General features: G+C 36.6%; 1 protein-coding gene across 4 annotated transcripts in view; it reads right to left on the reverse strand.

The window, feature by feature from the left end:
- The window catches only part of ADCYAP1R1 (ADCYAP receptor type I), a 131,339-nt gene that overhangs the window by 12,230 nt on the left and 102,909 nt on the right, over positions 1-16,200 (reverse strand). For all 4 annotated transcript variants that reach the window (XM_086741453.1, XM_086741452.1, XM_086741451.1 and 1 more), the window contains exons 12-13: positions 13,369-13,438; positions 12,269-12,360 (exon numbers count right to left, since the gene is read on the reverse strand). In XM_086741453.1, coding sequence (XP_086597579.1) covers positions 12,269-12,360; positions 13,369-13,438 — 162 coding nt within the window. The remainder of the gene's footprint in view (positions 1-12,268; positions 12,361-13,368; positions 13,439-16,200) is intronic.

Below are 16,200 nucleotides of genomic sequence, written 5' to 3' on the forward strand. Positions count from 1 at the left end.
GAAGTTTTAGAGATAGTTCCTTTTACTATGGCTGAGATTTTCAGAAGTGACTATGGATTTTGAGTGTTTCATTTATTTTTTGATCATCTGATCTGAAACACATTTTATCAGGCCGATTTTTGCCACAAGAGGGCTGCTCACCATGTGTTGAAAAGCAGTGCTTATGAAGGCATTTTAAGGTACATAACCTGAACATGAAACATCTGAAAATCAGTAGTCACTTTGAAAATTCTTAGTCATGGGGTGTTGTAAGAGATTGTGTTCTTCAGTAACATGCTTAATGTTACTGCAGTAATCTGAGAAAAAAAAATCCTCACTCATGTTTCCTTTATTCCTTATGGCCTGTTTTATTTGGCAGGGATTGATTTTTATCATAGGTTTTCTAGTGAGTAGAACTAACATGACAGCAATTGATGTTTGCTAGAATTATCAAAAAGGATAGATTTGATTTTGAAAATAATATCTAATAATTAACTGCTGCTCCCCACCCAATGAGGGTACGTTTATACATGGGCTTGTGATGGAAAGCTTTGCTAGTACTTCTTAGGAAAACATTAATATCTTAGTCCTGTTAACATTTTTTCTAACATCCTATATAACTTAGGTAGACTAATCTCTCTGATGTAAGATGTTGTGAAGTGACTCAAAATCTTTAGAGTACAGAATTGCTAGAAGTTTACTTTCCTTCCCTGCCCTGGCTCCTTTTTTAAAAAAATCTTAATTTAGCTATTCATTTATTTATTTATTTACTATCAAAGTAGAAACATTGGTGGAAGGAAAAGGAGAAAGTGAGAAGAGACAGAGGAGGTAGGAATCAGAAAGAAATGGGAAGGATGAAAAAATAGCCACATAAGAGAAAATTAATATAAATGAGATTATGATTATCAAAACACTCCATGCGTTAGGGCAGGATCCCCAGATCTCTGTAGGCACACACAGAATGGAATTGGTCACATCTAACTATGTGTATCTAAGACAAATTTGAACTGAACTATCACTTTTAACTCAATAATGGAAAAAAATGGGCACTTCCAGAGGCTGAGCTGACCTGTGTAACAGAGGCATCTAAGACACACAGGATGCTTTGTCTTACTGAGGTGCCCTGGTCTCTCAGTTTGACCGTAGACAACAACTTAGACTGCTTAGATTAAATACGAGACTTTAGACAGCTAAAGGCAAACAAGCTGAGTCTCACCGCATGTGTCCTGTGCATGGACTGCAGCTGCATCTGGGAGGAAGAGGGAGGGTGCTAGGGTGGAAGGGGAAAGAAAAAGTTAAAAATTCCCAGGATTAAATGAGTGATGTATGATGTGGCTGAAGACCATCTTGTCAGATGGAACACCTTGACGTCTGGCAAGTTAATGTAAATGAGATAGTACACAAACTTGAGGCAAAGGTAGTTGAAATTAAAGGCTTCGTAAGTTTCTCAGAGGTGCTTAAGATAAGTAAAGTGAGCAAGTTGATTCAGGGGAATGAAGTTGTGCTCTATTACCAAGGCCAAGTAGATCCCTAATGAAAAAGATCAGGGTTCTGGGTTTGGGCCACCAATAGCACAAAGGGAATGACAGAGTTTGGGTGCTGTCTCTAAACATACTGAAGGGGAATCTTTTGGAAAACACAATAAAGGTAGAATTTGATTCATGTAAATTAAAACTGTGCCTCATTAAGAATCTTTGTGCACTCTGCCCAAGTAATTTTGTGTAACCTCACTACAAATAGGATCGGCAACCATGTAGCAGTAGGAGAAGGAATGTATAAACCAATCAATGAAATAAAGTACTGAAAATACCGTTAAAAATTTAACCAAAGTGAAAATAGAAAGATTGTATGGGAGAGAGAAAAAAAAAAATTGAAGTATTGAGCCATACCCTCTATTATTTATGCTACTTGCCTACCTACCTATAGTTGATATTGTTGTAGGTTATAGGATTTCTTTTCCTTGCTATTCAATAGCTAAGAATTTCATGAAGCTAGATTTTTTTTTCCTGGCCAAAATATCAACTACTTTTACAAAACCCCTGGCTTAAGATCAGATATAAACAGCCTGGAAAACTGAACTCGTTCCATAAGCAGAAAACAGACTATACAATTCCATCCTGCCGCAGTGACTGCAGGCCCTGATCCACTGTGTGCAAGTAGACTCATTCACGCCTCTTATCCAGACACAGAATAAGCATTGGTGCTTCTCAGCAGTCATTGTTTAGTTCCATCTAATTTAATTTTTGAAGTTTACAATATAGGCTCATGCCTTTTACCTTGCTAGCTTTGCAGTCAGTGGGGAGAAACCGGCCTTAAATGATGATTTATCTGGCCTATTCTAAACAATTTGTTTAAAATGAAATATATTGTACCAAGGATTTTATTCTCTAGACTGGGTAGATCTTTAAGGACTATGGAAGGAGCTCAGTATGATTATCTTCTTAAACCAGGTGAATCCTATGTTGTCTTGCTAAAAGTATAATGATTGTTGTATGCTTAATTAAAAAAGTAATTCTGTTTCTCTACTCTTCAACCAAAAATAAGTCCAAAAGTCTTAGTCTAGTCACCTTTTGTCAAAGTCTTAGTCCTGTTACCTACTTTTTACTGCTAACACCACCAAAATAAAACCACTTTTCCCTGACCTCTCTAAGGGGTGTGGGGTATTCCAGGATCATCTTCTGACACCTGGGAATAATCTGAAAATAAGTTGGAAAAAAAAGAGAAAGTGTGAGGCCTCCTTTACAGTCCTTGTCCAAACCACATTAAAATCAGTTTACTTTAATGGGTGGTAGTCATCTTCTTCCATCTGACTTTTTGGTCTCTACCTCTTTTAGGCCTTTTGCATTGGTTTAAAATGTGAGAGGTCAGTTTTGTTTCTCTTTGCTCTTTTGAGTAGATGTGTCTTACACAGCTCAGTGGATTGCTTTTTTTTTTTTTTTTTTTAGAGTGATTTGAAGGAACATAAAGAAGATTTCCATCATTTTATCGTTTTGTGTCTATGTACTTGAAAAGTCAATGAACATCAAGCTAAAAACTAGGACTTATGTAGGAAACCTCAAGAGCATCTTCTACAGATTACAAAGCTCTTGCATTATAGAGAACATTCAATGTCCTTTACACGCTTTACAGAAGTGTACATTTAATTCCACCAAAGTTAGATTTAATCTATTGTAACTGAAATTTAGCATGGTAACTACAACAATAATTCGACACAGAAACAGTATGCCTCTGAGGAAACCACTACCACCTTTCCAGAGGATGAGGCTGGATTACTTCTTGCAGTGGCTATAGATGTAGATGAAACTGAATCTTTAACAAATATGAATTTGAATAGATACTTTTTGTCCAATAATTTTGATCTTTACATAGAACTGAGACTTAAAGGTTAAACAGAATGGTCAAAGAGAGCCAAACATCATCTCTACACTGTTCGTTCTTGGCTTTACTAACATCTATCGGCTGGACACAGCCGTTGCTAGAGATCAAATAATGGAGAGATAAAGCTTAATGTTTAGCTGTCCTCAAGGGAAGAAAGCTGTAGTAGAAAGGAGAATACTTCCATCAGAAACAGTCTTTAAATGAACTGTAGCTTCAAGGTTACATGTCCTGATCCTTCCTCTGTATTAACTCTGGAGACCCTATTTGAACAAGCTACATTAATTATTCTCACTGACTCCAGAGCACAGACTAATGTCATGCATTATGGAATAATTCTGATGGAGGTGCAGTAACACAACTGTAGTGTAGAAGACAACAGCATGTTTAGTGAGAAAAATGTACCACACCAAATGAGATTCTTAAATGGTTTTGAACATAGGTTTACTGTTTGAAATGAAGAATATGCATGTGCAGATATAAAATACCCAAGAATGTGATTAGCTCATTGTCTTTAAACCAAACAGATGAGCAAAACACACATAGTATTTATTGTCACAGTCTGGCACAAGAAGTGGATGTTCAAGCATTATAGACAAGTCTTAGTCTTGTCAGCTGGCAGAGCTCAGCATTGGTGCAGCTGCACTGAGTCTCTATAATTTGCAGCTCTCAAGCTTCAGTTACACTGTTTTGCCTCACCTGCTTTACATCTCATACCATATCTCTGCAGAAAATGACCCAACTTTCAACCCATCTCTATAACCCTCCTTAACAAAAAAAAAGAGAACGCTGCCTTTGTTGAAAAGGCCTGGGCTTGCAGACGTCTAATCAGCTGAACAACTCAGGGTTTTCACTGCAAATATGTAAGAATTACAGTTTGGAAATCTGTCAGTAGTGTTACAGAAGCACAACAAATGAGGTACTAAGACTATGATCTGGACTGTATGCACAACTTTGGATTGGTCCAATCTTGATGTAGTACACATTTGTTTAATAATCTCGATTTGTTTAATCGAGGTTTAATTAAATATTAAGCCATTGTAACCTGGTGGCCTTTGAGTGTGTACTTGTACTCTCCAAGGAAGGAAGAATTTGTTCCTGAACAATTAACCAATTATCCAGTTCGCACCACACAGTTCCTTTTATGCACAGTATTAGTTACAAGAGCCTCATGAGAAGTTCACCCTTCCAGATAAAAAAAAACCTTCTGTACTGTGACAGCACCATCTTTCTTGCCCCTTCCATACCTCAGGCTCTGAGGAGTACATCCTAATTGCTTGGAGTACACCCTAATAATTCTTCAGATGTCAAACTAAAACTACTGAGTGTGAAGGATGTTAGTTGCTGAAGTGAGAGACAAAAAAATCAATGGCAAGGAGAAGCAGAGACACGGAGGGGAAAATAAACTCCTTTTGTTCTCATATGGTAGAGGCAAAAATGTGAATGGCGGCAAAAAGTAAATGGAAGACCATGGACATCGGTGTGCATCAAGCTTTGATGTAAGTTGAAAGCACATTCAAGATCAGAGATGTCAGAATTATTCTCCATTGTCTGCAGTCTCGCAACAACTGCTGCATGACCAGTTGCTTCAACTCCACGTTTATCTTTACACTAAGTGACCGATTCAAAGAAACAAAGGTGCAAACAGATCTGGGGACAAATAAAGTTCCAGATCTATCCCTTCAGCTTAACAATGCATTCAAAACAACAAACTTAGCTATGAGCCATGGGGGAAGGAAAGGGAAAACAGCCAGAATAGTTTAATTTGAATGCTCCCAAGTTAGCTCTTAGTTCAAAGTTTCTGAAAAATTATCTGAATCTCCAAAACCATTCTCTCCCAGCAAGTAAGCTACCCTGATAAGGGATACAACACTGCAGCCAAATCTGTAGGTAATTTGTAAAGATGTGTGGCCTTAGGCACTGGACTTTTGCTATCCTCCTGATCTCCATGACAACTGAAGTTTATCAATACAAATCAAAATTACGTTATTCACTTTGATGAAATGCAGTGATTTTAGAAAGTCATTTGAGGTGTGTATCCCATTTTTTTTTTAGGAAGGCTATCTTACTTTTGCTAATCAGTAAATTCGAATGTGTTATAACATTACAGAGAATTTAGTTCAGCGTAGTCAGTTTCACATTAAAGTAAGAAGCTTTATATTATGCACATTGCTAAAGTATTTGTGGTCTTTTAAAAAGCACTGCTGGAACAATTTTAGATATATATAGCTTTTCAGAGAGTATATGTGTAAGAAAAGACATAGATTTACACAAGTACGCAAGCACAGATAGAAACATTTATATATAAATCATGTTGGCTTGAGCCTTCATCTGTTACAAGTGCTGTTCCATACCACTTATGGCAATCAAGCCACGATATTTTAGGTACTGGCTTTGAAAGATGTTTAGGTCTGAAATATCCAGATATATGCTACTAACATTTCAATGGGAATTCATAAGAGACTATTTAGCCCTTTTTTGTGCCTAAATCTCCTCAGAAACAGGGTTGTTAGGGTTAATCCAACCTGTGATAGAACTGTTGAGAGTGCATCAAGCTTTGCATTACTGTTTCTTCTTAAAAAAAAAAAAGAAAAAAAAAAGGAAGAAACATTTCTATAAAGAGAACTACATTATTCAATAAAACATGGCATTGCTCACTCCCTCACCAACCTGCACACACCCTTGATCTTTCTAGAGAAGGACTGTCTATTATTGGCTTCTCTTTAATGCAAACAAGCTTTTTTTTTTTCCAGTTCATGGCTTGCTCTTGTGCAAGTGGGGAAAAAGTCTGTACTTTGCTCATTTAGGAAAGAATCTCATTCTCTAAGGCTGCATAGAATCAAGTGGAAATTTTAAGTCACCATTAGAGAACTGTTAAGCATGAAAATTAGGCAGACTTCAAAAAAGTCATCTAGTTCATCAACCACATAAATCAGTGCCCTGTCCATATATCCATCAATATCAAAAATTGTCCATAAAAATACTTCACAGCAATGTGCACAAATAGTGTATAAAGACAAAATCATCCTATTTTTCATTACTACTTCAAAATAGAAAGTAACAGGAGTCAGCCTCCAGCATACAGACACCACCTGTGCAGGTCAAGGCACACCGCACTTGCGTTCTAACCACCTTCTAAGGATTTCGGAATGACAGAAGTAAAGCACTTTTAACATTACATCCATCATAGATGATCTTGTAGCCACAAGAAAAAAAGTTTTGTGATCAATGATTTCAAAATCAGAGCCTGTCAAAGCTCCAGTAAAGCCCTTGCATATAATTGGAAATCGATGGAATTTCCTTTAAAAATACAGATTTATTTTTCTGGAATATCCCTTTGGCAAGTGGCCCATGAAATAACAAAACCACTTTCAGTGTGGATGTAGTTTTAGGTCTGATCCTATCATCTGGTATGCAAAAGATGCATACTGGATGAAAGGACAGCATTTAGGTTAGGGAGCTAGATTTGACAACCGAAGACCTGTGTTCATGTTCCTCTACTTGCCACAGGAACTGGGGATGGGATTTTGAGTAGCCCTCTTTGCACATCATACTCTCAGCTGTTCAATGGGAATAACAGCTCACAGGAACATTATAAACACACTACACATTCTGTGCTGTTTGATTTTACAGTATTGAGACCACAGTAAATCTATAGGTAGATAAACAAAGCATAATAGAGTTTTCAAATTATAGTAATTATATTCTTGCTGATTATGATACATAGCTTACATGAACATACATTCCTATGGAGTAAACCCATTTCTATTTCCAATCCCTACCTGAAAAGATTTGACACAAATTAACACGCCCCCCCCAAAAAAAAAAAAACAAAAACCCAGAGAAACCAGAAAACAAAAAACCCTCAAGCCAATACCCAAAATAATAATTTGTCTTGGGAATGTAGGTGAAAAGTATAGTAGTTGTGAATGAGAACTTTTTCTCTAGAGTGTTAAATAAATCTGTCAAGAATTAGAGTCAATAAAAGCAGCAAACATCTACTCTCCTAGCATTTCTTAGAAATGCAGACTAGGTCCTTGCTGATCATGCACTGACACCAAATGATCATCGTCTCTGTTTTCCATTGTATTTTCTTGTGATAGAAAAGGATTAGTCCAGGGACACAAGTTCCTTGCATTGCTGGGTTAGTGGGCATTCCAGCACTCAACTGATAGTACCTAGAGTTAAGAAATTAAAGTGCCATGCTAAAGAATATACTGTTCATCAAACATCTGCCATTTTCGTGTCAAAAGTGAGACTTTTGGCGTGAAGACCCTGTCAATGATTATTAATGCTGGCAGTCTGAGCACTCGCAGCAAGACAAAGCGGTAGCAGAATGAATCACTGAGCGTTCAGTGGCTTTGTAGGTGAGCTGTAGAGGAGTGTTGTTTACCAAAACGTTTACGTTACAACATTGTTTCTCCTGCCCTAGCCCTCTAGGTCGCACTATATGTAAAATCATACCTACCTATGATATATGCCATGTTTCTCCTTTCTTTCCAGCAAGATGCTGATTGAAGGAATGACGTAGACCTGAATTAGCTAGATATATGTGGGGTTTATTCTCTTTTCATTGAGTTTTCAACATGTGATACAAAATTTATGAAGAATCTGTTAAAGCAAAAGCAGAAACAAGCTTCCCCCTCCCAAATTATACTATTACTGATAAACTGAAAATAATTTTTTTTAAAAAAAAAGAAGCTTTGTCAATTAAATGTGTTTGATCCTTGAAAATGAATGAATAAGCAAAGACTTGATGGAAATGTGTGACCCTTTTTAATTTTAAGGGTTGTTCCAGCATGCATCTACATCATGCACACCTACTTAAACACTGCAGTGGTTTATGGCAGCGATACTGTAAGATGATCTTCTGCCTATAATGACTCTTTCAGCAATGCAGCAATGCTGATGAGAATAATAGCAGGATTTAAGCTTCGTGTAGGCATTTCTATAGGAATATGGGGGTTTTTTTGGAGGATGAATGTACTCTCTCTACAACAACTTGACCAAAACCAGGATGCCTCAAAGCAGATGCTGACATACCGTGCTACACACTATTGGCTGGATTTCTCATGGGAAAAAAAACAATGAAGCCTTGCCAGATCTATTTATTTTCTATTTCCTAAAATTCCAGACAAGGGACTGATGTATGAAAATCCATGCAAATAATTTGGGCCTGATATGATGCACTGTGTGCTGAACCAGCCATTGTAGGGTTGTGACTATGTGTTTCCAGTCCCCAGAACTGGGAGCTCACATTGGATTCATCGACTTCTGATGTGGTCCTACTTAGCTTTAAGCACAGGATGCAACAGTGTCCCTAAATAATTTACTACTTCTTCAAAATACTTACAAACAGCGCAACAGGAGATTGCTAAAAATCAGGCTGTGTTTTCTGTTTAGAAGCACGTGAAGTAAAATCTGACTGGATTGAATATACAGGTACAAATAAAATGACAATATATTTGTACCTATATATTCAATCCAGATAGTTGTCTTAATTGCACTAGGAACACAATCAATATTACCTCCCGCTTCTCCAGCACCTGAGCATCTCAGAACTTCTCACTCAGATAAAAATCCATTGCATTTGCATTATTGGATTGTCTTTGGTTTGATGCTTAATTTGGTGGAATTATTCAGGACTGACACAAGGTTAACTGAAACTGAACATGGTTCAAGAAAAAAAAAGCTATGTATTTATTATGCCTTTGGCAGTCCACTTCTAACAGTAAAAAGTAAATAATTATTATGATGGCTACTGGGAGGAAAAGTGAAAGCTGCTTAAGGTGCTTAGAAAAAAACCCCAACAATAATAATAATAATAAAATTAAAATTAATGTTAAAAATGATGTCTTCTATTTCCTTTTTAATTCCTGCCTCAGCTGCTTAGATATTTTTGATTAATCTAGCCCCTAGTTATTTCAGCCATAATGAGGAGTTCCTAACTAAAACATCAGTAAAAGAAGGATGGAGTTATTGCTCTCTCAGAATCTGATATATTTCAAACCATTCATTCTGAAATGGGACCAGCAGCATGCAGACAGCTTTGAGAGGGAACAAATGTGTGAAGGAAGATCGATTAAGCATGAGATTGGTAATGAATGACTGAACATACAAGTTGATAAAACAGAAGCTTACAATCACTTAAGCATTTGACTGCTGCAGAAAATTGTTAGGAATTAACTACGTTTCGAAGTTTTTGTCAGCCTAAAGGAAAAGGTTACTGCATATAATGATCATCAGGATATTTAAAGAGAAAGTCTGATTTTTTTTTTTTAATGGGAGTAAACCACTCATTATTATTCTGCAAATTATACAAAATATTGTTTGGATATTTTTTTAAAGCAAGTCTTACAATTTCTAGTGGCTATATTAACTGAGCATTAGATCCCCAGAAGTGCACTCTTCTGTTATGTTGCTGTCATAGCTCACAGCTAACTTCAGTAGAGGGAATTTTTATGAATGAGGGCAGAGTGGTAACAATATATAATTAATCTTGATTTTAAACACATCCCTGAGGCTTTTAAAGCCAAATATAGGCTTAAGTGGTTTGCAGAACCACAGCCATAGTGTTTATAAAATAGAACTGGAGGTAGATTTTCCTAACAAAAATAATAATTAAAAGTGCCTGAATATAAACATGTATGATATATATAGGAAGAAAATAAACCCTACCTCATATCAGTAACTAAATTTTTGTAGGGTCTTATATTTTCTTTTTTGATGATGAAAGTCCTGGCTAAAGGGTTGTTTTAAAGAATGTAAGGTTAATACCAGAGTAAACCTCAATCACTGCTTCAGATATTATGTGATATTACCTTCAGAAACAGGCTGAACATACTTTCTCGACCACAACAGATCTGCCTCGTGTACTAAAGGCAAAGTGTTTAAATATACTTTGTAATAAAGTTCTGGATGGAGAATTTGGTCTGATAGGATGATGTTTAATAGTTTGAAACAGCAAAATAGGACATGGAAAATGCTTAATATGGACGACAGTCTAAATGCCACGGAGGTTTCAATATGGTGACATAACCATACTATGATCTATCTTTTTTCTTCATTATAACAGCTCTCTTTTTACAGGATATGTGCGCACAAATTTCAAATATGCCTGCTGTGTTTCTGCATAGTTATTTTACTTCTTTTTATAATTTTGTGTGACTTTCCTGCTTTCAAATCTGTTTGGATAAACAACACTCCACTTCATAACACATACATAAATGCAAGATCAATTTATACAAACCCATTTACAAAGTTGCAAAAAAATATGAAAAATAATGGCAGCGAATGAAACAGAAAATATGGTGTTTTCTCTTGATTTTGGTGGCTAACTATACACATAGGAAAAATATCAGTAAAACCCAGTCACCATATTGATCAAAAATGACAAGGATGTTTCATAATCTAGTTAAACCACTGGAGTCTATGGCATGCTTTGCTTCATATGTGAGAGATATGCAGCAGATGCCAAACATGCAATTAGCGGGTCATAATCAGAATTCGTTCTGCACATCTTGAATGCTAATTACAATCTAAGATTGAGTGGATGACTTCCCAGCAGCACATACATGGGAAGTCTTCATGCAAGCCCTCAGCAAACCATGCATAGAGTTAACCTGTTCACTACAATTCCTCTCGAGTTTTAATTCTGAGACATATCCACCTTCAGAATGAATTTAAAACATTATATCTGTCTGTGGAAACACAGTTTAGAGCAAGCTTCAAGGGCAGCGCTTTCAGTAAGTGCATGTCTGACTACGGACATGAAAAAGTGATGCATAAAATATTATCCTTTCATGTAAATGTAAATAAGACAGTAGAAAAGAAGGGAAGAAAAATAGGCAGCTGCAGGACATATTTTTCCCTGAAAATTGTCATTTAGATGGATGACAACCTTATACTATGAGTGTGGTTACTTTGGGTTAAACTGATCACTGGATATTTTTTTTCTAAAGTACTAAAAAATAAGGGTCTTCTACTTTATCTTAACATCTTCTGTCTATTTAAGGTTTGCATGACTTGCCTTTTTTTCATCATGAATACAGTGCTAAATCATACAGTCTTACCTATGTTTATGAGTGCTAGAAATCACCAGAGCTCATAAAAAATTGCAAAGCAAATATGCATGGTGTTTAGGCTGAAAAGCCAAGAAAACACCAATTGTGCTGCCACATTTCATAGGTATTGAAAACAATTTTGTAATTTTTATGTGGAGAATGACTGCATGGACTCAAAATGGGAATGAGGACCATTTTAAATAGCCAATCTCTGTCCTCTAATGAGGTGGAAACTAATGAAAAGAATGTTGACTTTAGAAAAATTTAAACCACAAAAAAAGCTTTAAAACTTCTAAGGGAAAATATTAGGATTTGTTGTGTATTTTTAAGCAATTCTAGCTGTGTCGGGGAATTGTTTGGCTTAAGTTGAATGCATTCAAGGTTATCAGAAACATGAAAGCAAGCAACTTTAGATGTTCCTACATTAGAATTCAGTCCAAAGGTAATGAAACCTTTTCACCAAATCTCTTTGCTTTCAATGAACTTTGGACTGTGTCCCTGGAACGTATGAAGCACAGCAGACTGCCCCATGAGTATAATAATATTTATGCCTGGTCAGTAAGCTAATTTCCAGATAATTGACCTGTAAAAGAGTTTTGGAGTTTTTACTTAATCTTGTATTTATGCTTATTTTCTGGGCCTTTTAAAGAAGGGTGAAAGCTTGCATTAAAATGTACTTTAGTGGATTTTGGATTAAAAAAATAGTTAAAATCAACCAAAGCATTTTAACAGATGCAGTGATTCTTTTTGAGAATCAACTTAATTCAGCTGATGAGTCTTTTTGACTTTATCTTTTTTTTCCTATGTGTATATTAGAAATCTAAATTGATTATTTTTTTATTTCTACTTACAAGTAAATGCTGGATTCATTGCCCCCGATATCAGGTGACTGCAGTTTCTGCACAAGTATCACAATTATACCGATAAAAAGCACAAAGTTTATCTAGGAAGAAAAGAAAGGAAAAATGATGTCAATTATATATTTTTCAAGTGTAAGAATAAGATATTCCCAGTGACTTGCTGGCTCTGCTACATTATTCTTCTACAAATTGCAGTCTAGAAGTTTTGTTGGGTCAGGAGCAATGGGATGAGTTTATAAGTGTCTTATCACCACTTTTCCAGTTAAAAATATCCCCCTTGCAGCAGCTAAAGTAAGGCAGAATTTCTTCAGACCCAAGCATCAGGTAAGACAAACATATTTTTTATCATCAACCAGTGCAAGGAATAAAAAGAAAGATTTCTGCACATCAAGACCATATAGAAAAGATCTCAACAGTAGAAACATCTTTATCTGCCGTTCTCTGAAGTAAGGCGTCTCTCAGTTTAACAGCATCTATCCATCACGGTTTAGTGTCTCCCTTTTCCTGGAAATCCCAAGTTGTGTCACTTTGCCTATGTTTGGTTGAATCTGACCCAAGACGAGATGACCTGTAATTTTTTTGGGAGGGGAGGAGTGCATGTATGTGTGGTAGGGGGTGTTTAATGTTCTTCTTCATGTCTTTTAGTTTCCTGTAATCCTGGGCATCTTCTCTTTTGCGGAATCATGTAATTATAGATATATTTTTAAAAATTTAGAGACTAATAAAATCAGTTTATTTCAATGCTGTAGCTTCAGATTAATGACAGAAGAAAACAGTGGGAAATTTAAGCTGGTCTTTTACGCAACCTTTTACTCCTGTAAGGGGATCAGGAACTTAAACTACATGTGTGCATCTCTTCCAGAACTATTTTCTATATGATCTGAGGATTATAAATTAATGAAGAAGCCTGGTCGTCCCTTACCAGTGTAAGAATTACTTAACATTGTGGATGGCAAATGGTGGACACTCATACATGCTGTCCAATAGTCCAGCTCAGATACGATATTGTTTGTAAATCCATTTGAAGCTATTTGCATCGGTTATTTGCCCTCAGAAGTGTTGAGCAAGTGCCTCCTCCAAGTGCTACTTACCATGATTGATCCAACCACAGGACCCTTGATCACCCACCACAAGGCAGTGTTGTCATTCATGTCCCAGCAGCTGCAGTCGTTAATGAAAGAAGCGGGTGGGCAAAGAGAAGGGAAGAGAAAGACAGAACAAGGAAGTTAATAAACTTACAACGATTTTTAGCGGGGTAGAAAGTTGGAGATTGGTCTTGTTGCTAAATTACTTTATTTGGGTTCAAAGGTACTAGTTCTTTAGACTGTCCCTGTTGTAGCTTCCTTTTACAGCCTTTACCCAACTTCTGTGAAAATAAAATAAGTATTTTAGTGGAAATTTCAATGGTACTCCTTGCTAAATAGTTCAGCCATTTTGGAAAAATACCTGTATGCATGTTTCTGTGTCTACAGACAGTGCAATTGTAAAATTATCCCTTTAAGCTAACATCTCAGTAGTAGGGAAACAAAGACAGGGATACCTCAAAGAGTAAGAGATGATAAACAGTTATGAACAATGGTTCCTGACCCTGACGTGAATATTCTTATACATATCAAGTACATAAAGAAGATGGTTATATTCACATATAGGAATGATTTTCCAGTCATTGGGTTTCAAGTCCTACCAAGGAGCAAGGATTCATCTAAGAAAGTTCAAGTACTGAACAATACTTTGGGTCAGCTCCTTTTTTTTAAGCTGTTAGAAGTGAGTGATCATAAATAAAATGACATTTCTACCTCGGCATTTAAAATCTTTCTCCAGATTCATCAAAGGATTCTGCTGAAGTTTATTTTGTAGACGTGCATTTGGACCCATATACACGAGTTTTTAAGTATAACATGTATTTTTAAAGCTAGAAAAAAAAAACAATGAAAAAAAAATCTTATTTCCCCTGCCACACCACCGCCGCTACACTATTTTAAATCATTAAGAATTTGATTGTCAGTTTAAAAGTGTCTTTTGTTTGTCTCTGCTTTCCTACCCTCATGCTTCCCTCTGGAACCTATAAAATCACAGAAAAACGTCTACGTTGTACCTGCAGTTCTGAGGAGTGTTCCCCTCCCACCAAGACAACAGCCAAATGTCCCAGCAGTGGTTGTCGTGGTACATTCGTCAGATGCCAAGAAAAAATTTGAAAGAGCATACAGGAATAAAACACTGTTGATCTTAGGAGAGCTTAATGCAACTTCTGTGTCATTTAAATGGTAGTCTGTTACCATCTCAGAGAAAAGTGAAAATCTTTACTTAAAAAACCCCTATATACATGGTGTAAGTGTGAGGACTCAGAGCTAAAATTCCATCATCAAAGTGCATATGAGAGAAATCCCAAGCAGCTGAGTAATGTTTGCTTTAGAAATTTCAATTTCAATTCAGTTGAGCTTATATTTTCAGTTAAGCAACATTTATTATACTTCAGTTGAACAACATTTTACTAGATTGACATGAATCCCACAATAAGGATGTGTGCTAGAGTTAGTGAGAAGAGAGAAAATTTAGAGCTCGGATGTCAAATCTGCACAAAATTACGTATTTTTGTTTGTGCTTACAAAGATTAGAATGTTAAAATCCCTCCAAACTTATGGGACTATTGGCTGAAATTTTCAATTGTAAAGTAATATTTTTGAGTTGCCTTACTTTGGATGACCAACTTAAAATATTTTAAAGTGGAAAAATGTTCAGAGAGAACTCCTTCTCACACACAGTGTGGAAATCAGCCTCTTTTCAGTTATCAACAATTGTATACCACAAAACAATAGTACCTAAAATCATTGATTATCTTTTCAATTCTTTGTATGCATTTATGAATTAGGTACCTTCTTCTGAAAATTACCCATTATTTGCAGAGCTTGCCCTCTCCAAGATGCACATTAAATCTACCCTAAAATTCTTGAGTGAGTTGACCAATGCTGGAAGAATCTGGGCAAATTCTAATATTAATCTATCTGCACAAACAGGCATTGATGTACAGCAATTTGTCTGTGTAGAAATTAGAAATCACGGGGGATAGAATCTACCTGCTCTAGTTCCAGTCATCTGTATTGAAGACCTGGACAGCCCAGCTGATTAACCTGGACTCTGGTTGTGACAAAGACACACTTTGAGGTTTGTTTTTTTTCTTCACTGATGTATTTTAAATATGTACTCTAGGGTGATGTATCATCCCCTACAAACGCTTATTCTTCTTAGACCTATTCCACTCCTTTTACAGGATTTGTCCCCAGAAAGTTTATTTTCCCCAATATCAGCCTTGTAGATGTCAACAATGAATCAGATCAAGCTCACACAAAAGTTTTTCCAAGGACTTTTTTGGTCAGTCCCCGTGACATCTATAGGATAGATCTGGTGGAAGAAACACCATCTTCTCCTCAGATGAACATGGCCAGAAAGAAAAAAAAGCAATGTACAACAGAACGGTCTGTATGATCAGTCAACAAGCTGTACTACGTAAACAGGCTCCCAAATTTCTTTCAAGTGCACTTGCTACAGTGGAGGTCAGACACACAGGACCCTTTTTCAGGATGGATGAAGGGAAGGGAGCCAGTGGGCTGGGGGAGAAACGTGATTTCCGTTTGAAAAGGTCAGAGTCTAATCTCTATCACATCTCTGGTGTACTTCTGGAATAACTCCGCTTAATTCAGTAGCACAGCCCTGGATAAACATAGTCACATTTATCTCCACAAACCTGTCACTTACAGTGAGGTGAATCAGGAGCTGAAGTTAAGGGAGCTCTGCCAGCTTCATACGGAGCAAGTAGGAGGAGGCTCAGACCCAGAGCCTGTATTTTTGTTCGTGCCTTTGCGACCATGGTTTCCCAGTTCAGTAATTTCTGCAATGTTTTCAGGCTCATGCTGGCATCTCCCCCA

Source organism: Chlamydotis macqueenii, chromosome 2 (assembly GCF_036417535.1).
Source record: "Chlamydotis macqueenii isolate bChlMac1 chromosome 2, bChlMac1.mat, whole genome shotgun sequence".
In the NCBI taxonomy this organism is placed as follows: Eukaryota; Metazoa; Chordata; class Aves; order Otidiformes; family Otididae; genus Chlamydotis; species Chlamydotis macqueenii.